This window comes from Alexandromys fortis, unplaced genomic scaffold, assembly GCF_014885135.2.
Source record: "Alexandromys fortis isolate MF-2015 unplaced genomic scaffold, M_Fortis_MF-2015_v1.1 scaffold_150, whole genome shotgun sequence".
In the NCBI taxonomy this organism is placed as follows: Eukaryota; Metazoa; Chordata; class Mammalia; order Rodentia; family Cricetidae; genus Alexandromys; species Alexandromys fortis.
The window spans coordinates 1,006,793-1,028,624 of record NW_026068027.1 but is presented as its reverse complement, the minus strand read 5'-3'; the positions used below and the strand labels follow the sequence as shown (position 1 = coordinate 1,028,624).

The window sequence follows — 21,832 nt, the reverse complement described above, 5'->3', positions numbered from 1 at the left end:
ATGATAGGCTGCTTGTATTTCTTGGTCTCCCAGAGGAAACGCCAAAGAATCATATCCAGGGTACTGGGGAGAAGACAGCAGGGATGTAGGGAAGACGATCTTCCGCTGCTGGTGCCTCCTAGGTACCAGAGCTGAAATCTTAGGCTGTGCCCAGCTCCCTAGGGAAGTGCTAGTCAGGCTTCCTTCTAGTGCTGACTCCACGCCCGCCCAGACTCAGACCCGGAAAGGTCCAGGGCTAAACCTCTAGTGAGGGCCTTTCATTGGCTTCCGCTGGTCCCGCCCTCATAACCTCTGCCCTCCTACCGGCCTGTCCGATTGGCTGATCGTATCCCGCAGGCGCCTCATTGGCTCTTATCCTCTCCCTCTGCTGCACTGGTCTCCATCTCCCAGCAGTAGGCGCAGCCATGAATCCGTTATTCGGTCCTAATCTCTTCCTCCTACAGCAGGAGCAGCAGGGCTTGCCCGGGCCGCTGGGGGACCCCCTGGGAGGTGACCACTTTGCCGGGGGAGGGGACCTGCCCCCGCCTCCGCTTGCCTCGGCGGGTCCCGCTGCCTATTCGCCTCCCGGGCCTGGTCCGGCGCCCCCTGCAGCCATGGCTCTCCGCAACGACCTGGGCTCCAACATCAATGTACTCAAGACCCTGAACCTCCGATTTCGCTGCTTCCTAGCCAAGGTACACGAGCTAGAGCGCCGGAACCGGCTGCTAGAGAAGCAGCTGCAGCAGGCTCTGGAGGAGGGTAAGCAGGGCAGGCGGGGCCTGGCCCGCCGCGACCAGGCGGTACAGACCGGCTTCATCAGCCCGATCCGGCCCCTGGGGCTGCCCCTGAGCTCCCGGCCCGCCGCTGTGTGCCCCCCGTCAGCGCGGGTGCTGGGCTCCCCCGCCCGCTCGCCAGCCGGACCCCTCGCATCCTCTGCGACCTGCCACTCATCATCCTCCACCTCCACCTCTACCTCCACCTCCTTCTCCTCGTCGACCCGTTTCATGCCCGGCACTATCTGGTCCTTCTCACACGCCCGCCGGCTTGGACCGGGACTGGAACCCACGCTGGTACAAGGGCCTGGCCTATCGTGGGTACACCCCGACGGGGTGGGCGTTCAGATCGACACCATCACCCCTGAGATACGCGCACTGTACAACGTGCTGGCCAAAGTGAAGCGGGAGCGGGACGAGTACAAGCGGAGGTAGGGATCTGAAAAGTAGGGACAGGGTTCGCGACATGCCACATATAGACACGAAAGGGCAGGGAGTTGGGGGTGAGGGTCCCAGACCCGGGAACTAGGGGCCCAACAGTCATGGCAACAAGACTTCCTGCTTCGAGAGCGAGGAGCTTGGAAGGAATTGGATGCAGGGGCTGCAGTCCACAGACAGTTCCCGTCAGACTCCTGACTAGAAGCATTCTAGAAATCCTTGGGATCTGCTACTTTTCTTCCTTCTGGCACGTCTCCCTGTCTCATGCAGTCTGCAGTGTTTGCATGACTCTGCTAACTGTGGGGTGTTGTGTTGTCTGAAAGGGAGACGGAGCCGAGAGAGCTTCGCCTCTGTGGGTCTTGTTGTCTGGCCAGCCTCAGACCTTGGGACAGTTTCAGAATATAAACTCCACACTTGAGGTGAGGGATGTAGTTTTAATTTTGGAGGTAGATTAAGTGAAACCGGAAGGCAGAGGAAGGGATCATCTGCCCAGGACTTTTCCCATAAGGCAAACCCAGGTCTCACCTTGATTCCGTATGAGAGATTCAGGGGCTCCAGAGCCTAAAGGCATTGATTGCTTGGACCAAACAGACAGGAAAAGAGAGAAGGAAGGGGCACAGACTGTCCTAGGACAAGAAGGAATGACTGTCGTCATAGGGCTGGTAGAGAGGTCATCTCAGAAGAATTGGGAACAGAGAGCCAGCAGGGGGATGGAAGAAGAAAAAGCTGGGAACATGGGCACACCCTACAGTAATACGGGTGTCTCAGGGCCAGCCCAGTGTATTCAGAGGGTAAAGGTTTGGCTTTCGGAGAGGAACCCCGCCCCCAACAGGTTAGCACAAGCCTTAGGAGGAAGGGATGTCACATTGGAATGTTGACTGTATACCAGGAGGATTCACTGGGTGGCTGGTAACCAGGCTGTAGGACGGGATCACAGGCAGAGCAAGTGCTTGGAAGACTGACCAGGCTGTGACTGAGGAGGAAGGAGACCTAGGATTACCCAGTTTCTTATCTAATATGACCCTTTTGGGGGTTAGCCTGCACTACTTGTGCAGGCCAACGTGGCAGGGATTTGTCTTGGTCAGCTGTGTGTGGGGACCATCTGGAGGCCCTGAGAACACAGTGCTGGGTCTGGGATGACCTTCAGGGCTTGGTAACCTGTGAGCATCCACCCAGTTACATGCAGCAGCAGGTTCTCTGAAGTTCAGCCCTCACGCTGGTGTCCATGACTTTGGCCCGTCTTTGGGCTTTTAGTTGCCCCAGCATCTAAGTACCACCCAGAACGAGGCTGTGCCTGCCTCTGCCCCCGTGGAGCTTAACCCAGAATGGAACACTGGTATTTCTAGGGTTCTGCCATAATCCTAGGAACAGCTGCTCTTCCCCAGGGCAGCTCTTAAAACAGAGGGTGTTTGTCCTTGGTGCAGCTGTTGAGGGCAGCAGAGTTATCCCTTGGGGGCTGATTGTCTCATCGCCCTGCAGCACATTGCTTAGCCGTGCAGGGCCCCGTGGCTACACTTGCGAGGTATGCGGCAGCCTTCCGCCCCAGCCCCTGCCTTCCTTCGGGGCTCATTATAGCAACACTGGGCTCCGCATCTTCAGCCTGGACAGCTTGGGGACAGGGCAGGCGGGAAGCCTCACCCCAAGTCCTGTTTTTAGCTCCTCTGCCTGTGTGTCCTTTTCCTGGGGTTCAGTTTTACCAAGACAAGAGGAGACCCTCACTTTTTCTCTTTAACGCAGAGATAGGGTTTATTTTGCAAGTGAGGCCTCTGGTAAATGCAGGATGTACAGAAATTGCCCAAATTCTACCCAAGTTATGGGAACCTTGCAAAAAAAGAAAGAAAGAAAGAAAAAGGCAAGAGTTGGATGGACGCATTTGTGTCTGGGTGGAGAGCAAGGAGAACCCTCCTGAGCGCCCAGATGAGTCGTTTTCAGATCTTTCCTGTATGGTCCAGCTCATTACTCAGCATCCTGCCTAACGCTCGCACGTCTTACTTGGATTTATTGAGTTCATTATTAAGTAGATTTCTGGCGCTCCCTGATCCGTCTTGGCCAGGGTTTTAACTTCTTGTCAGTCCGGTGGGCTTCCTCCAGAGACGCACAGATTCTGGGCGCACGGGAGGCCCCTTCCCATACCTGCATGTTATAGATGAAGAACCCGAGGCCCCGCAAAGATGAAGGTCTCATCTAAGAAAGCGTATGGCATAAGGCTGTCAGTCTGTCATCGCCAGGACGAAAGCAGAAGCAGATGGGGGCTGGCGGGGAAGGGGATAGAGGCTGAGGGAGGCCAAGAGCTGAGCTGCATGGTCAGCGGCAGGGTGGTGGCTGGGCTGGCCGCCTCTTCCCCCAGCCAGCTGGGAGGGGCAGCTGCTGCGGGGTTATTATTAGGGACACTGCAGTGCGGCTGTGGCTGTGAGAGCAAAGACATGGAACCTGAGAGGGTGAGGGGCAGGGAGAGGACTGAAGGGCCACAGACTGCAGAGGCTCTCCTCCGCTGCTTCCTTCCCTCTCCTCTTATGCTGAGCCTTCTCCTTCAGCTCCCTTGCCCTCCTTTCTGAGGCCAGAAGGATTCTATGCGGAAAACAGCCGGAAGTGATGAGCTCACGCACTGAGCCTTAGCCCGGCCACTGACTCAGCCAACCTCGGGTTCTAAATCTACAGAGCCAAGCCCCGCCCCACCTTCCATCTCTGTGACAGGATGGAACGTGCACTTAGCCCTGGGTAATGCCCCGCAGACTCTGCCCATGGCAAGTGTGTCTTCCAAGCTCCTGTTGATCTCTAGTGTGAACCCAGGCTTGAGGGATGCTATGCTGTTTATGGGGGCCTTCGTACCCTCTGGTTCCCTGTCCCTTGGGTGTGACTACTTAGCCACCCCTAGCTTCTGATAGCCACTTCTTTCACACTGCTGGGAGGACATCACGTCAGCCCTGTGACCTTCTTGTAGCTCACTTCAAGGGGCTGGGTGGGGAAAGACTTTGTTCCCCACAAGACTGCTGAGCAGCTCTTGATCCCGCCTGTGTCCTGCAGATGCTTCACAGGTTTAAGTGGTACCCAGGAGGCAGGGCAGCAGGCTAGCAAGCTCTGTTCTGTGCGGGCAGGAGCAGGAGACCGGATCTGTGCCACTGAAGGTGGGAGACTGGGCTGAGGCGGGGGACATGGTAGACTGGTGTGGGCAGGAGGAGGGGGGATGAGTCCAGCCAGGCAGCTGGCGGAACTGGGCCCACGTGGGGATGGGTACTGCAGAGAGCCAAAGTGGTGGCAGTTGTTCTTAAATATAGTTCCTGGTACACGGTCCGGAGGTTCTGGCCAGACAGTTGGTGAGCTCGGCCCTTGCCAGGAAGTATGGAGCCACCCAGCAGCTGCAGCTGCCCACTGGCTGGCGGCCCATGTATTCTTGTCTCCACGAATTCCCATCCAGGGAGCTAGACCTGGGGTCTGATCTGGGCTTGGGGGGGGGGTGTGCGGGGACAGGAGGGACTCCAGGTCTGTTCTCTCCCCCTTCCCCATGTCTGTCAGGTGGGAAGAGGAGTACACAGTGCGGATCCAGCTGCAGGAGCGAGTAAACGAGCTCCAGGAGGTGAGGGCGGCCACCCCTGCTTCCCCGCAGCCCCTGCTTCCCTGCAGCACCACTGAGCCTGAACCCTGCTCCTCCCATAATTTCCCACATTGACATCGTGCCCCCCTTTCCTCCTGGCTGTAGGAGGCCCAAGAGGCTGATGCCTGCCAAGAGGAGCTGGCCATGAAGGTGGAGCAGCTGAAAGCCGAGCTGGTGGTCTTCAAGGGCCTCATGAGTAACGTGAGTGCAGACTTGCCTCTCAGCTCTCAGGGACCCTCCGATGGCCTGCTGCCCCTGCCCGTCGGTGGTCGGTGTCCCGTGTGCCACCTTCTCCCCTCACTTTCCCACCCTTTCAGGGTTCTGCTCTTTGCCACTGTCTTCTTCCAGCAGACAAAGAAGCTGTTGTCGCGTCACAGGCAGGGTGGGTGGCCTCGCCGTTACAAGAGGTTGTTAAGGAGTTATTGAGAGCACAACTCTGCGCTCTCTGGTGGCTCATACCTGTAACCCTAGCATTTGGGAGGTGGAGACAGAACGGTCAGAAGGATGAGGGGTTCAAGGCCAGCATCAAAACAGAACAAAAGAATGTGCACAAGTCTGGAGCCAGCTGCCTCGGCTCCTTTCCAAGTTCTGCCACTTGCTAGTTTTGTGGCCCTGAGCCTTCTCCTCCTCCCCTGTACCTCCTCTCTGGCCTCATCCGAGGAATGGAAAGCAGAAGGAAAGATTGTTGAGGGTTCTTTGACGAGGATAGTGCCCTGGCTGGTGCCCGATGAGTGTCATCTGCCAGTACTTTCTCCACTCTGTTTTGTTTTGTTTGAGACAGGGTTTCTCTGTATAGCCCTGGCTGTCCTGGAACTCGCTCTATAGACCAGGCTGGCCTCGAACTCACAGAGATCTGCTTGTCTTTGTACTGGGATTAAAGGTGTGCACACCACCTGGCTGTCACTCTTACCCCAGTGGCGTCTTTCGTCTGTGGGAGCTTACGTTTCCGTAGGAGAGAAAACCGTGGTTGGTTCAAGGGAGGCCCCACTCATCCCAGCCTCAGCCTAGCCCTCCCATGTCTGTACTGCCTTGGGGGCTAGTTTCATGAGCTGCCCTGTGGACATGCACAGTGTAGGATGGGTCCCCGGGGAAAGGGACGCTGGTCCAGCAGGTCAAGGACTTTGTGGAGGAGGGGGCAGTGGTGTGCCACAAAGGACGAAGATCCTGCTGAGGTCTTATCTGTCCCGGCTGAGGGTGCTGAGCATCTCCTCACACTTCCTTCCCTGTGTTCCTGGTACAGAACCTGACAGAGCTGGACACCAAGATCCAGGAAAAGGCCATGAAGGTCGACATGGACATCTGTCGCCGCATAGACATCACGGCCAAGCTGTGTGACTTGGCTCAGCAGCGCAACTGTGAGGATATGATCCAGATGTTCCAGGTGAGAGGCCCGAAGGCCACGGCTCCTAGGGGCTGGGCAGGTGGAGAGGCCTCTGACATAGCTGGCCTGAATCTCAGGCCCTGCTACCCTTCACCGCTGGGACACATCTTGGCCCCTGGGGCCCTTGGTGGGACTAGGTTGGGGGGCAAGGGACAGCCTCAGGAGAGAGGTTTCGGAAGCCTTCTCTAATGCCATCTCCCCCTCCCCCCTCCTCTGTCTGCTTCTCTCCTCTCTGTTCCTCTCATCTTTTCTCTTGCTTTCTCCATAGAAGAAGCTGGTTAGTGTGAACTCACGCAAGCTTATTGTCCTGGTCCCGTCTCTAAGCCGCCCCACCCTGAGTTTTGAACCACTAGGCTCTTCAGCCAGATGTCTTCTTTCTGCTTTCCCTGCTCCTCCCGTTTTTAGTCTCCTCCTCGTTGGTTTTTCTTCCCTTTCTTTCACCCACTGGCCCTCCAGATCTGGATGTGATTCAAGTTCTCCGTAGTAAACCTAAGCATCTTCCTCGAAACCCAGACTGTTCCCTGGAGTCTTTTCATGAGAAAGACTGCAAAACTAAGCAAACCCAATTCCTCTGTAGCCATTAAACCCCTCTTCTCTTTTTGTAAAGACTTATTGTATGTGTATGGGTCTTTTCTCTCCATGTCTGTGCACCAAGGGAGTGCCTAGTGCCCCAGGATGCCAGAAGAGGGCAGTGGATCCCTTGGAACTGGAGTTATGGAGGGCTCTGAGCCGCCATGTGGCTGCTGGGAATTGAACCTGGGTCCTCTGGAAGAGCATCCAGTGCTCATAACTGCTGAGCCATCTCTCCAGCCCCCATTAAACACAATGTAGTCACTACAAGCCATTTCTCTCCTTCCTTAGCTTACTGCTCTGTTCTGTTTCTCCTTCCTTCTTTGTCCGCAGCCCTGCCCTGTCTGTGTGTGTCTGTCCATGTCTCGGTGACTGTCTTGTTTCTGTTCCTGTCATGTAACTGTGTGTCTTCTCTGTCTGCCCCTCCCTTCCTGCTGGCCCCGCGCCACCCTGCGGCCTCCCTGCCCACCCTCTCCTCATGCACCCGGCCTCGCCTCTGTAGTCTCTACACTTGTCTCCCATCAAGGTCCCGTCCATGGGGGGGCGGAAGCGGGAGCGCAAGGCCGCTGTGGAGGAGGACACCTCCCTGTCGGAGAGTGATGGGCCCCCCCGCCAGCCCGAGGGGGACGAGGAGGAGAGCACAGCCCTCAGCATCAACGAGGAGATGCAGCGCATGCTCAGCCAGCTGTGAGTCCCGCAGGGCCATCCCAGCTGCCCACACCAGATGTCCCCAGTCCCCCGAGGCCGGAGCTCCCCTAGTGCCCTGTGCCTGCCCGCTCAGAGGCCCCAGTGCCCTTGACACCCAGGTTCCCTGTCTCTAGGAGGGAGTATGATTTTGAGGACGACTGTGACAGCCTGACTTGGGAGGAGACTGAGGAGACCTTGCTGCTTTGGGAGGATTTCTCAGGCTATGCCATGGCAGCCACAGAGGCCCAGGGAGAGGTAACCTCCTCCCCTTCTGGCCTTAGGCCCCTCAGGCTCTGCCTCTGTGTCCTGCCACATTGTCTCCCTCCCTGCCTCGCCTCATGCTATGTCCCCAGTGTGGCTTTCATCTTCCCTTGGCTCCTCCCCACTCCCCTCTGTATCCTTCTCTCTCTTCTTTTCCTCTAACCAGACTTTCTCTCTTCCCTCCTTGGCCCATGGAATGCCCCGCTCCTGTCCCTTCCTGGCTGGCTGCCCCTCGCTTCTCTTTCTCCAGCAGCAGCAGGAGGACAGTCTGGAGAAGGTGATTAAGGATACTGAATCCCTGTTCAAAACCCGGGAGAAGGAATATCAAGAGACCATTGACCAGATAGAGGTAAGGGTGTCGGCAGAGGGGGCTCCATTCCTGGGGCTACAAGCCAGGCTGTAGGGATGGGATAAGGGTCTTGGCAGTGGGGGCTTCGTTCCCGGAACTCACAAGCCAGGCTGCTGGCCTCCTCCCTGCTAGACCCACGACCAGGACCCCCCCCACACACACACACACTGCTGACAGGCAGCGTGCAAACTCCCAGTTGTGGTAGCTCTGCTGGACCCTTGAGACCTCAGGCTCTAGAGGCAGATAGATGTGGGTTCAAGTCTTGGCTCCATCACCACTTGGAACAGATCTTTTGTCTTCCTTCTTTTCTGATCACTTTACACTTATGTATGTATGTGTTTGCCAGTGGGTATGTGTGGAGGTCAGAGGACAGACATCTTGAGGAAGTGAGTTCTCTCCTTCTACCGTGTGGGTCTCAGGGATCAAGTTTAGGTTGTCAGACTTGGTGGCTTATGCCTTTACCTGCTGAGCCATCACTCACCAGCCCCTTATTCTTTCTTAATTTTGGGGCGGGCTGTGATAGGGTTTCTCTGTTGTTCTGGCTGTCCTTGAACTCCCTCTGCAGACCAGGCTGACCTCGAACTCAGTGATCCACCTGCCTCTGCCTCCTGGGTCTGGGATTAAAGGTGTGCACCCCCACTCCTGGCTCCCTTGTTCTTTTTGAGTACCTGTTTCATTATTTATGTATTTGTTTATAAGTTCTTGTCTTGTAGTCTAGGTTGGTCTCGAACTCCTGGTCCTTCTGCCCCCAATCCCCATTTGCTAGGATTATGGGTGTGAGCTACAACATTACAGCTTTGCAATGTGTGTGTGTGTTGGGGGAGCATGCAGATGTGCACACACATGCATGTGGAGACCAGAAGACAAACCTAATGTTCTTTAGGTGTGGTTAGCTTTTTTTGTTTAAGATTTATTTATTATGTATACAGTGTTCTGTCTGCACGTATGGCTGCAGGCCAGAAGAGGGCCCCAGATCTCATTTTAGATGGTTCTGAGCCACCATGTGGTTGCCTGGAACTGAACTAGGATCCCTGAAAGAGCAGCCAGTGCTCTTAACCTCTGAGTTGTCTCTCCAGCTCAGGTGTGGTTAACTTTAAAAGACAAAAAAAAAAAAAAAAAAAAAAATTGAGATGGTCTCTTGCTGGTCTGGAACTTCCCGAGTAGGCTATGCAGGCTGGCTAGGGAGCTCTAGACTCTAGACTCCATCTGTCTGTGCCTCCCGCAGGATTACAGTGTGCACTACACTGTCTAGCTTTTCTCATACAGGCTTTGGATCCACTCAGGTCTCAGGCTCATCAGGTAAGCACTTTGCTGGGTGAGGTATACTAGCGAGCCAGCTCTTGTTCCTCTTTAGTTCTTTGATACAGGCTCTTACATGCATGTGTGCACACACTTGTTCTCTCTCCCCTCTTTTCTGTGTGTCTTTTTTTATTACTCTGTGTGTGCATGCGCGTGCGCTTGTGTGCACGCACCCCTGGAGGTCAGAAGAAGGCCTCAGCTTCCCTGGAGCTGGAGTTCGCAGGTGACCGTGAGCCTGACATGGTGCTGGAAAACAAATTTGGGTCCTCTGCAAGAGCAGGGAGTGCTCTTCACTACTGAGCCACCTCTCTAGGTGCCCATACAGGGTCTTTCTGTGCTGCCAAGCTGGCATCAAACTGGAGGCAATTCTCCTGCCTCAGCCTGCTGAGTGCAGGAGTTACAGACGCTTGCTGCCTCTTGATTTGTCAGATGGAGACGGACGTCTCTCCCTGCAGGCTGGGTTATTAGGATGATCAGATAGAGTGAGACACGTGGCGCTTGGGGCAGAGTCTGGCAGCCTGGTGTGTCGCACTGCACTGTTTACTGGGAACACCCTAAGTCCTGTACCACTCAGCCTTGAGCTCCTGGGGGAATCTCCCTTTTGGTCTTGAGTCTTGGGGAGTCCTTTATAAATGGTGATAGAGTAGGGGTTTGACTGTCCTGCTGAGGCAGGTGTGTAGAGAGGAGGTCCTTGGCAGAGGAGCCTCGGGTGGGGCTGTGTGACGACTGTGGCTTGGACTCTGCTCTGTGAATGAGGCAGGAGACTTGCACGTCCAGCCTCCATGGAGGTCCTCTGGGGCATTCCCACGCCTATAGGGTGCCTTCTGAGAATGAACTTTGGAAGTTACTTTCCTGCGTTCTCATGTCCCAGCACATGTCAAATGGTCGTACTATCCTAAGCAAACCCAGGGAAATTCTGAGTTTCAGAGGCCCAGCCAGTGTTGTGCCCCTAGCTGGGGTTTGTGTGGGGACAGGTGACTCCTGTCTCCTCCTTCCCCTTCCCTGCCCTCCCTCCCTGACGTATGCCAACCTTTTCGGGATTCCAGGCCTTCAGCCAGGTAGGGCTCTGAGCACAGTGACTGGGGCTGCCCTTGGGCCACAGATGCCTAGTTGTCAACATGACTTGGTGAGACAAACAAGAGCCTCCTGGGCTGGGACTCTAACCGTGTGAAGCCCTGAGTTTAATCCCAGCACCACATGGAACCGGATGTGGTAGTGCGAGCCTGTAGTCCGAGCCACTTGGGAGGCAGGGGCGTGACCAGAGGTCCACGCATCATCCTCAGCTACGTAACAAGTCTGAGGCCAGCCTGGGCTACATAATCCTTGTCTTAGAAAAAAAAATCTGAAAAGAAAACATGGATCTGGAGCTGTTTCTAAGCTGTGGGACTTCTGTCCTCTCCTGGAAGAAAGGTGAAGAAAGCTCACTTGGTGGCTTTGAGGCAGGGCTGCTCCTGGGGTATCTGTAGTAGCTTATCTTTGTGACCCTTGATCCCTGTTACTGAGGAAGAGCAGCCCGGTTACTGGATGGCAAACTCATGATAGGTTGGAGTTTTCTCCCATGGCCCTGGCTCCTCCCATCTCTCCCATCTACCCCCACTGCTCTGATCTCCCACGCTGAGTCTGGAATGGGGGGGGGGTGACCTGTTGAAGACGTCCTCTATGATGTGCATCTTCCCTTTCAGTGTTTAAGTTAGGGTGAAGTGTGGACTCACAGAGGGAGGCCGTTGTTGGTAGTGCTGCCTGGGCGTTGAGAGGCCATTTGTGCTTCACTTCCGTTGCCTAGAAGAATGGGTTCTAGCCTTATCCCCTGCAGTCTTCCTGGGGAAGGAGGGAGAGAGAGAACGTGCGCGCATGCACGAGTGTGTACAGGGCAGCTGACCTCTGACCTGGAGTATCGTATTTTTCTCACTGGTACACAGACTCCTGTGGGAACAAGCACGCCTTTCAAGCCAGCTGTCCACTAGATGACCCAGAATGCCAGTGTCCTGGCTGCCCCTTTGTCTGCTCCTGCCCATTCCCACCCTCTGGCCCGTTTGCATTTGTTGCGGGTGGCTTCCCCACTCCTTATTCGCATGCCTCACGGCCGTTCTTCTGCCTTCCTTTGGCTCCCAGGCAGCCAAGCTGGCCTTTGCACACACAACAAAGAGAGGCAGCAGATTTGTCTCTGGCCTAGATTCTTTTCCGCCTCAGCTCACTTTTCCTCTGCCTCCAAAACTGGCTGCTAAGGCAGCTCCGGGAGGGAGATTTTTCTTGGTGCAGGTATCCCATTTCTTCCGTGCGAAACTTCTGAAATCAAGATAGATCTTGTAATCACTCAGTGTGGATGTCTCTCCTGTTGGGGGGGAGTGGGTTATTTATGAGTGAGAAACGAAATGGACTGAACGCTCTAAGCACAAGCCAGCCTTGCTCCACTGTGGTGACTCTGGGCCACTCCACAGTGAATTAGCGCTAACAGAGGCAACTTCTCTCCAGCGGTACATCTCCAGACTCTTTTGTTTTTTTTTTTTTTTGAGACAGCCTCGCCTGTGGTTCAAGCTGGCCTCAAACTTGCTATAGACCAGGCTGATCCTCAACTTCTGATCCTCCTGTCTTCACCTCCCTAGCTGGGATTGCAGACACATGTCACCAGGTCCAGTTTAATGTGCTGGGGACCAAACCTTTGGTTTTGTTGCGAGCAAGGCAAGCACACTGCCAACTGAGCTACTCTGCAAGCCTCTCCACACCTATTAATGCTTTTTTAAAAATTAAATTTATTATTATTATTATATGTCCGTGTCTGCATGCCATGGTGCATGTGTGGAGGTCAAAGAGCAATATGGACTTCATTCTGTCCTTCTACCCTACGGGTCCCTGGTATCAAATTCAGATTGCCAGGCCTGAGCAGCAGGTGCCTTATCCGCTGAGCGCCTGGCTAGTCCTGTCCCGTGTCCCCGCCACCCCCATTGTTTTCTTTCTTTGGTTTTAGTTTGTTTCTTTTGGTTTTTCGAGACAGGGTTTCTTTGTGTTACAGCTAAGGCTGTCCTGGAACTAGCTCTGTAGACCAGGCTGGCCTCCAACTCTCAGAGATCTGCCTGCCTCTGCCTCCCGAGTGCTGGGCTTAAAGGTGTGCTCCACCACCTTGCTCAGCTTCTTTCCCCTTTTTGAGACCAGGTTTTACTATTTAGGTCTTAGGTTTACAATGAAACTGCCCTTGAAATCAAGGTCCTCCTGCCTTGGCTGCCGAGGGTGGAGCTACGGAAGTGCTCACTGTTCTTATTGCTCCCTTAGAAAGAACTGAGACATCTGACTCTGGGAGTGGGAGCGAGAGTAGAGATCCCCGGGACAGGGGTGAGCGCGGAGCACCGTCCCGCGTGCCTTCGCCTAGCCAGAGTGAGGGTCTGGAGTTAGATTGCCAGTAGCTGCCCCGCCCCCCAGGTGGGAAGAAGGCAGTTGTGGTGTACTTGATGCTTTCTGCCACCTGTGTGACTGCCCCATCCGGGGGCCCAGCTGGCGCTCTAATCCCGTCTGCCCTGGGCTCGCTAACCTCCTCATCCCGCCCTGCCCTACTTGACTGCAGCTGGAGCTGGCCACAGCCAAAAATGACATGAACCGCCACCTGCATGAGTATATGGAGATGTGCAGCATGAAGCGGGGCCTGGATGTGCAGATGGAGACCTGCCGCCGGCTCATCACACAGTCAGGGGACCGGTAAGGAGCTGCCCTGATGGGGCCCGCCCACCCGCTCACCCCCCACCCGCTCGCCCCCCACCCGTCACCCAGGAAAGAAGGGTGGAATAGAGCCCTGATGGCCTGTGGGCAGTGACTGGGTCACCTGTAGGTGTGGCCCGGATTGATAGCTTCCTCTCCCTGCTCTGGTGGTCAGATGAAGCCTACCAGTGCCCCAACTCTGAGTGTCTGAGAGCCAAAACCTGGCCAGGAAGGAAGAGATACAGAGGCAGGTTTTTATGCAGAGCCAGAATCATGATTTGTGTACTTGACCTTATGTACGAGTAAATTTGGGTTTGGGGGATATAGCTCAGTTGTAGAGTACTTATGTAGCCTGCCTGAGGCCTTGTGCATGCACACACACACACACACACACACACACACACACACACACACACACACAGAAAGGGAGAGAGAGAGAGAAGGAGAGAGAGAGAGAGGGAGAGAATTTAAAAAAATATGGAAGCCGGAGAGGGGTCACTGGTTAAGAGCACTGACTCCTCTTTCAGAGGACTTGGGTTCAGTTCCCAACATCCACATGACACTCACAGCTGTCAGTAACTCCAGTTCCAGGCAGGACTTCCGACACCTTCACACAGACATTCATGTAGGCCAACACCAATGAACACAAAAATAAATTCTATAAAAAATAAATCTCCCCCCATCAATTATCACAGGTACTCACTTATAGGTGGTTTTTAAACATAAAGCAAAGAAAAACCAGCCTACAAACCACAATCCCAGAGAACTTAGACAACAATGAGGACACTAAGAGAGACTTCTAACATAGATCTAATCTACATGGGAAGTAGAAAAAGACAAGATCTCCTGAGTAAATTGGGAGGGTGGGGACCTTGGGGGAGGGCTGAAGGGGAGAGGCAGGGAGGGGAGCAGAGAAAAATGTAGAGCTCAATAAAAAGAAAAGAAAAATAAATCTGTAACGTGGCCCACGTCTGCAGTCCCAGTCTTGGAAGGGTTGAGGCAGAAAGATTGTCACGCGGGCTGACCTGGACCACAGTAGCAAAACCTTGTCTCAAACTAAAGGAAACGAAAAGCAACAGTAACGATCAGGCCTACCCTAAGTAACCACAGTCAGTCAGGTGTGGTGGTGCATAGGCGTCCCAGGCAGGTGGATTGCCACAAGTACTAGGCCACTCTCCCCTCTATATAGAGTTCCAGGCCAGCAAGGGATGGATACTGAGACTCTGTCTCAAAGAAATCAAAAACCCCAGCCCACTCCCCCGAATTACAGTAAACCGGGCACAGTGTGTGTGCTTACTCACACACTCAGTGGCCTTTGCTTGTCATCCCAGCTACTTTGGAGGCAAAAAGATTGCTTGCACCCAGGAGTTTGGGTTCAGTCTTGGCAAAAGTGAGATATCTGTCTCCCCACCCCCATTACAGCTGGGCAAGAGGCTGGGCACTAGTGTCAGCAAGTATGGGCTCTGTGCTGGGACCTGAGACTTTTCTGATCTCCAAGCCTCTCAGAGCCTCTAAGAAGGGAGCTGTTCCCCATCAAGGTGAATAGGGACGAGTCTTCTCACTCCGCTTCCCTGCCTGGCATCCAGCTGCTGCCTCCCAAAAGATAAGGCCATGAGCTGGAGAGCAGGCAAGCCTCCTTAGGCTTCCTGCTTGCTCCAAGGTGACATCTGGTGTTTTTTTCTAGAAAGTCTCCTGCTTTCACTGCGGTCCCGGTTAGCGACCCGCCGCCACCGCCAAGCGAAACTGAGGACTCCGATCGTGATGTCTCATCTGATAGCTCCATGAGATAGGGGCCACTGCCTGACTCCCCCGAGCTCACTGAGGCAGGGGTGGGGGTGTGCCGCTGCAGGAAGCCTGGCCCTGAGCTCTCTCCTCCCCAGGGTTCCCGGGGTATCTGGAGCTAGGCTTGACCCCACCCTTCCTGGACAGCTCTCCTCAGTGGGGACACTCCTGCCTTCTTCACTTGTGGCTGTTTGCTACTTGTCCATCTTTGAAATGCTGCCAGACCACTTGTGATCCTCCCTTCCCCATTTTGTAAGGAATGCAATTCTGGGCCCTGCCTGTTCTCCTGGGGTATCTTGGACTTTGGTACTGGTGCTAACTGGCCCAGGCTGTGTGAAGCAGGTTCATCTGGGAGTTGCTGAGGGTTCCTACATCCTGTACATCTGGAGGAGGCTCTACTTTACCAGTAAGGCCTCAGAGGGAGGCAGGGCACCTGGCCTTGGGAAGTGAACTCGTGCCTGAGCTGAGAGGGGGTCCAGGAGGCAGACTCTGCTCAGAGGCGAAGGTGAAGCCCGGCCTGGCCTGCACGCAGGTGTAGTTGGACACACCTCTCCAGGGATCAGCTGAGGGAGGGTCTCACAAAACCCACAGGTTAAGACGTTCTTGACCTTGGAAAACAGGGGAGGCCGTGGAATCAACTAATGAGGGATATTTATTGAGCACTTCGTGTTGCTGTTTTAAGCACTTTGATTTTTTGAGACAAGGTTTCTGCTAACAACACAGGATGCCCTTGAATTTAAGAGATTCTCCCGCCTCCGCCACTCCAGTGCTGGGATTGTTGGGATTAAAGGTATGGGCCACCACTGTCCCACCAGAGGCCTGATGTTGAGATCTTCATTAAACGGAACGAGGTGCTGGATACAAGCCACTCACTGCCTCGGAACCAAAGCACCCTCAAGTGTCCACCAGAGGGCGTCATGAGACTCCTGGCACATATCCAGCTCAGCTGTGTGAGGCTCCCCTGACTGATACATTCTTACTGTATTGGGCACCCTTCCAATTTCACCTAATGTTTGGAGAGCCAGGTACAACTGACCTTTGCTGATAAAAGGCACACACAGCCCTGAAACTCAGGCCAGACCCTACCCTATGGTTCCATTGTCAAGCCCCACCCTGACTGTGCCAGACACCTCAGGAAGGGCCACCTGGGCTGGCATGTGACTAGCCGGTAGCTTTGGACCCTGCAGCACCCTATGTGACAAGCGACAGCCATATGCACAATAAGACTGAAACTTTCCCAACATTGCCTCCTTCCCCCGACCCTGTATTTATTTAGAATACCAAAGGAAGAGGGGTGCAATGAACTTTATTGATGGTATTCAAGAGAGTAGGGCTCCCTAAGCCCCCTCCTGCTATTCTGGGGGTCTGGGATGGAAACTGTGAGGGAGATGCTTAGTGTCAAGGGTTAGTTAGGACAGGGACTGCTCAGCAGCCGAGGACCTCTCTCTTGCTGTGTCCTTGCTGGGATGGGTGGTCCAGGGCGGGCTTCTTACTCCTTGGAGGCCATGTAGGCCATGAGGTCCACCACTCTGTTGCTGTAGCCGAATTCATTGTCGTACCTGGAGCACATTGGGAAGACAGTCAGTTAGAGAGTTACTCTCTGGGCTGGCTACCAGGGGTGCCATTGCTTTGCCCGTTTCTGATCCCCACATACCAGGAAATGAGCTTTACAAAGTTGTCATTGAGAGCAATGCCAGCCCCAGCATCGAAGGTGGAAGAGTGGGAGTCACTGTTAAAGTCACAGGAGACGACCTGGTCCTCAGTGTAGCCCAGGATGCCCTTTAGTGGGCCCTCGGATGCCTGCTTCACCACCTTCTTGATGTCGTCATACTTGGCCTGTTGAGAGCAAAAATCAAGGTGACTACAAGCCCCAACCTCACCGCTACAGTCAGCCGACAACCCCCGGCCCACCGCAGACATACAGCTTTCTCCAGGCGGCAAGTCAGATCGACGACGGACACATTGGGGGTAGGAACTCGGAAGGCCATGCCCGTGAGCTTCCCATTCAGCTCTGGGATGACTTTGCCCACAGCCTTGGCAGCGCCAGTGGACGCAGGGATGATGTTCTGGGCAGCGCCACGGCCGTCTCGCCACAGCTTCCCAGAGGGGCCATCCACAGTCTTCTGGGTGGCCGTGATGGCATGGACTGTGGTCTGGAAAACATGGAGTAAGTGAGGTCTTGCAGGGCACCCACAGAAGGCTCCACTGCCAGCAGAGTGAAACAAATAAACTACGTACCATGAGTCCTTCCACGATGCCAAAGTTGTCATGGATGACCTTGGCCAAGGGGGCTAAGCAGTTGGTGGTGCAGGAAGCGTTGCTGACAATCTTGAGGGAATTGTCATATTTGTCATGGTTCACACCCATCACAAACATGGGGGCATCGGCAGAAGGGGCGGAGATGATGACCCTCTTGGCCCCACCCTTCAAGTGGGCCTGTGTAAGAGAAAGTTGGTTTCAGACTCGGTTCTTCCTAATTTTTAGGCACCAAATTGCAGGGTTCCCCTCATCTCCAGCCTAGTAGGCACCTACCCCAGCCTTCTCCATGGTGGTGAAGACACCAGTAGACTCCACAACATACTCGGCGCCGGCATCGCCCCATTTGATGTTGGCGGGATCTCGCTCCTGGAAGATGGTGATGGCCTTCCCGTTGATGACAAGCTTCCCATTCTCAGCCTTAACTGTGCCTTTGAACTTGCCATGGGTGGAGTCATACTGGAACATGTAGACCTGGGGAAACAAGCATGGGCATCAGGGACTGGTTCAGCAGACGGTTCCCTCCTCCCCCTATCACCTGCAGGAGCAGCACCCACCATGTAGTTGAGGTCAATGAAAGGGTCATTGATGGCAACAACCTCCACTTTGCCAGAAGTGAAGGCGGCCCTGGTAACCAGGCGTCCAATACGGCCAAATCTGAGGCAAGAAAACAAGGGGAGTGTCAGGGGTCTCCAGCCAGCGCTGGGTCAACGAATACTCGAAGAAACCCCGGCCCACTGTGTGGCTCTAAGAACAAAGGCACGGCTTTTTCTGTGCAGGTTCAGTACAGTATTGGAATGTAAGAAGCAGGAAATTCAAGTTTTGTTTAAAATTTCCTTTAATAAAGCTGGTAGAATACTCAGATGTAGAACCCAAATATAGGGCACGTGCATCCTTAGGAAGCCCCACGAGGCCTAATTTTATTTTCCATGAGCAGCTGAGGGCTGGTTGGGCTTTTACAGCACAGCCATAAAGTGGAGCTTTCTTTCCTGTGAAATCAGCCTCAAAGCCTTGTCCAACACCCCCCCCTCCTTATACTCCAGTCTGGGCACAAGCCTGGCACATGGCAATTCATCACCCCCACTACCCAGCAGGCTCTGGGAAGTTTGTTCTAGCCTGGCCTGGCCTCAGGCTACACCCCTGGACAGGAAGGACTTGTGCACTCAGCATCACCAAGCTCAAAGGGCAAGGTTAAAGGTCAGAATGAACAGCACAGGGTCAGCCCATCTGCTTCCTCCAAGCCCCTCCTCCTAAAGGGAAAGAGACCGAGAAAACCACAGGGCTAAAACCCCTAATCCCAGCACCTGTCTTTGCTAGTTAAAAATCAGAAGCAGGAGCAACAGATGTGTGTGGGGGCCAACAGGGTGGAAGAGCCCAGACCCCAGATACAGAAAGGTCAGTCGGCTAAATTTAACCTCCGATTAGGGTGGAGTGGGGAGATCTGGTTTCTGGAGGATGGAATGGGGAGAAGGGCAGGATCCCCAGGCTCAGAGACACCCAATCCGCTTAGTGACCTTTACAGTCTGGCCTATAGGGTTTGGGAAGTCGAGGTTATGGGGGGGAAGGGGCTGCCAGCTCCGGAGCCTTTTTCTGGTGGAAATTTTCTCTTCGGAACCACCATGACTCATCCACCGCTCCCCCCCCCCCCCGCACTACGCCATCGCTACCACACCTTTGGAGCTGGGAGAAGGACAAGCGGACCTAATTCTGCTTAGATTCTCAAAGAACAATCTAGAAAATGCATCCTAAGCCCGAGGAGAATCAGGCTGCTTGGAGGCAGAGCTCTCCCGAGAGCACGGAAGCCTTGCATCACCTGGCTCACAGGATAGAGGTGACTCCACCCGGCAAGAGGGAGTGGGAAGGTTAGTCATAAGCTAGAAAGGAGGAAGGCCCGAGGATGGTTTCCTAACGGTGGTTCATTCATTTCCTTCCCGTTTGCAACATGGCGGCGGCCAGTTACTCTAAGGGAAGCCAAGCCCTTGGGAGATGATGCGCCAAGAAAGGCGAACCTCACATCCCCTTGCCACCAAACAGGAGGAAGGGGGTGATGGGGGGAGGGGCTCCCCTCAGACACGTGACTACTCAGGGCGCGAAAGTAAAGAAAGAAGCCCCAGCCAGGGGATTAGGGGATGGATCCTGAGCAGGCGTGCGCGCGGGGGGTGGTCCTCCTAGTGAGGACTCCCGGCTGCTCATCCCCCCCCCCCCGCAAGGGCGGAGCCGGAGCCTTCGTCCGGTCAGATCGCTGACCTTGAGGTCTCCTTGGGTGCTAAGGCCACCTTTCCACCTCCCCACACTACTGCAAAGTCCCCGGGTCAGGTAGACCTGCGTAAGGAACGGAGTGGGGTCCGGAGCCCCACCCTAGCCCAGCCCCGAACTCACCCGTTCACTCCGACCTTCACCATCGTGTCTCTGGAAAGAGGCTGCGGAAGAAGAAAGTGAGATCAGCGTGGCCTGGTGCACCAGGCGACCTCCCCCTACCCGCCACCATTCCCGCCGCTCGCCCCATCACGTCTTCCTCCAGCCCCTGCAATGCGGAGTTCCGGCTCGGACAGCGGAGCTCGCACCAGCGCTCCCAGACCCGGACAGCGCGCACCCCCTTCCCGGTTTCCGACCGTTCCAGGCCTTTTGGGGCCCACTCCGCGTTTTTCACCTGGCACTGCGCGAAAAGAAGCGGCTGTCTCTAGAACAGGCAGGAGCAGAGAGCACCGGGGAGGGCTGCAGTCAGTATTTATAGAAACCGGAGCGGGGGAGGGAGCTGATGACGCGCGCCCCGCCTCCCGCCCCGTTCAACCAGTCCCAGCACAAGGGCGCTGAGGCCTGAGGTACGTGCACCCGTAAAGCCGCGAGTAGCTGGGCCTCTCTCGTTTCCTCCCAACCCCCTCTCTTTGGACCCGCCTCGTTTTTGAAATGTGCACGCACTAAACGTGTGGGCTCGGGGCTGAGAGGGGGAGGGGAACTGAGATTGCTTCGCTGGGGAGGTGACCCGGTGATGGGTCCCAGGATAAGACGGAGGGAATATAGACTATGGACTTAAGGACGTGGAGTGTGCACCCAGGACATCCAGGACCCAGAGACCTGAAAGTTGTCCCTGGAAAAAAGTGGGAGGACCTTGGGAGCTGCAGGAACGGGGGAAATAGAGCAGAAGTGTGGGTCTGCCCACAGCTGCACCATCGACCCTCTCCTCTTTTTGAAAAGGCTGCGGAAAAGTTGAGGATCTTCTCGTTGTTTTTCGGTAGTGACACAGACTAAAGCAGCAAAGCTGAAGAAAAGGCCCGGGAGGGGCCCCTTTGCCTCCTGCGGGGGCCCTTCGCATTTGCGGTCCCACCCCCACTCCACCTCCCCTCCACCTCCTGGCTTCCATTTCTTGGGCCAGAGGCCAGGCTTGTGTACTGAACTGTGAGAGCAAGGGAAGAGGCCTGAAGGGGCGGTCCCCATAGGTCGGGATGCCCTGCAGCCTGGAGACCTGACCATTGAGACTCACAAATACGCCTCTGTGTTCCCCAGCTAAGGTCTAGGTTGGGGCCCCGGGATGAGGGCAGTACCCTGATTGTGGGTTGGGTTGGAGGAGGTTAAGAGGCCTTTCATAGTGTCCTTCCTCGGAACCTGCCGCCCAGGCTGAGACACTGCCCCTTTCACCCACGGCAGCCCCAGGGTGGAGTGCTGGACGTGAGGGCGGAAGTCCCTCCCCGTCCTGGGACGTGCCTGCTAGCCCTGCAGCCAGGGACTCTCTCTCCTTCCTTGGCTGCCCTCGTGGACGCCGGGTGAGGTCAGAGAGGGGAGAACTTAAAAGGGGCGGTATTATGCCCTGAGCCAGAACAGGCAGACAGGCCCCCGGCCCGGGATTCCTCAGTCTGAAGGGTAGGGAGGGTGGAAAGGGCGGGTTCTGAGCGCTTGGAAGGACTTGGGAGCACACCAACAGGTGCAGGGCAGGGGGATCCTGGGGCCTCTTTACTAGGCCAGCGCAACTTGAGACCAGCCAGCCCCCTGCTCTTCTAGCTGAAGAGCCTAGTTGCTAAGTTTAGCTGGCCTGGTGATAACCTTTGCTTAAAAGGCAGGGAGCATGCTGACTGCACCCCAAATAACAGTCCTGGCTCCTGGCTCTTCTGGGATTGCCCTACTTCCTTGGGGTCCCAGAGCCAAGGCTGTAGGACTGACAACTGTGTGGGCCATGGCCAGGCTTTCCATGAGCAGGGAGCAGGCTTAGAGAACGGGGTGGGGGTGGGGCGATGGAGAGTGGGGGCGTGGTCATATCGTGGTGCGGGGAGCAGAGGCGTCTTCAGCCCCGTCCTTTTTCTGCCTTTCTTCCAACAGAGGCTCCACAAGCGGCTTTGACCCTATTCCCCCAGGTCTCAGGAGCCCCTCCACAGTCCTGCCCTAACCTAAAGCATGTTTCCGAGGAGCCATCTCCCCTTTTTCCTCATGCCTATCATCTGCCAGTACTGTTCCCCCACCACACACATAAGAGGTAGGGACCGTTTCAGAGGCAATGTGCTGTTGTCATGGCAGCAGAAACATCAGTGTGCTTCCTGTTCCAAGTGACTCAGCAGATGAAGGAGTTGGGGAGGGTGGGCAGCACACAGCAGGGTTTGCAGCCGAGGGAGGGGCTGGACCTCCTGCAGACCCATAATAGTGAGAAGGAAGGACCTACAGGGGAGGTAGACCTTGCCACCCACAGAGCTGGGGGGAGGGGGCACAGCTCATGATCTCTCCCGGGTTGGAGCACATGGAGGAAACAATCCTTAGGTCTAGAGCATTTTTCAAGTTGGCACTGCTGGCAC

At 55.2% G+C, this 21,832-nt stretch overlaps 2 protein-coding genes across 4 annotated transcripts; one reads left to right on the top strand and one right to left on the bottom strand.

The window, feature by feature from the left end:
- The first annotated feature begins 378 nt into the window (after nucleotides 1-378).
- On the top strand, nucleotides 379-15,944 carry Iffo1 (intermediate filament family orphan 1). 3 transcript variants are annotated; one of them, XM_050164069.1, is made up of 10 exons: nucleotides 379-1,183; nucleotides 4,704-4,764; nucleotides 4,888-4,983; nucleotides 6,023-6,163; nucleotides 6,432-6,440; nucleotides 7,236-7,420; nucleotides 7,555-7,675; nucleotides 7,935-8,030; nucleotides 12,886-13,016; nucleotides 14,701-15,944. In XM_050164069.1, the coding sequence occupies exons 1-10, from the start codon at nucleotides 405-407 to the stop codon at nucleotides 14,804-14,806; spliced, it is 1,725 nt and encodes a 574-aa protein (XP_050020026.1). In that variant the 5' UTR covers nucleotides 379-404; the 3' UTR covers nucleotides 14,807-15,944. The 3 variants fall into 3 exon arrangements, with proteins under 3 accessions (XP_050020026.1, XP_050020025.1, XP_050020024.1); XM_050164068.1 differs by lacking the exon at nucleotides 6,432-6,440 and having other exon boundaries at nucleotides 7,260-7,420; XM_050164067.1 differs by lacking the exon at nucleotides 6,432-6,440 and having other exon boundaries at nucleotides 7,260-7,420; nucleotides 7,932-8,030.
- Nucleotides 15,945-16,085: 141 nt separating this feature from the next.
- On the bottom strand, nucleotides 16,086-20,683 carry Gapdh (glyceraldehyde-3-phosphate dehydrogenase). The gene is made up of 9 exons (XM_050164070.1): nucleotides 20,597-20,683; nucleotides 19,667-19,769; nucleotides 19,434-19,474; nucleotides 17,612-17,711; nucleotides 17,331-17,528; nucleotides 17,037-17,234; nucleotides 16,721-16,951; nucleotides 16,453-16,634; nucleotides 16,086-16,357 (listed from the first exon to the last, which is right to left on the bottom strand). The coding sequence occupies exons 3-9, from the start codon at nucleotides 19,454-19,456 to the stop codon at nucleotides 16,288-16,290; spliced, it is 1,002 nt and encodes a 333-aa protein (XP_050020027.1). The 5' UTR covers nucleotides 19,457-19,474; nucleotides 19,667-19,769; nucleotides 20,597-20,683; the 3' UTR covers nucleotides 16,086-16,287.
- Between the last annotated feature and the right edge of the window lie 1,149 nt (nucleotides 20,684-21,832).

Coding starts and splice junctions, on each gene's coding strand:
- Gapdh (XM_050164070.1), bottom strand. CDS start 19,456: ATGGTGAAGGTCGGAGTGAACGG. Junction 17,529..17,611: donor TCATTGACCTCAACTACATG/GTGGGTGCTGCT, acceptor TTGTTTCCCCAG/GTCTACATGTTCCAGTATGA. Junction 16,358..16,452: donor TTTGTAAAGCTCATTTCCTG/GTATGTGGGGAT, acceptor AATGTGCTCCAG/GTACGACAATGAATTCGGCT.
- Iffo1 (XM_050164069.1), top strand. CDS start 405: ATGAATCCGTTATTCGGTCCTAATCTCTTCCTCCTACAGCAGGAGCAG. Junction 1,184..4,703: donor CGGGACGAGTACAAGCGGAG/GTAGGGATCTGA, acceptor CATGTCTGTCAG/GTGGGAAGAGGAGTACACAG. Junction 7,421..7,554: donor CAGCGCATGCTCAGCCAGCT/GTGAGTCCCGCA, acceptor CCCTGTCTCTAG/GAGGGAGTATGATTTTGAGG.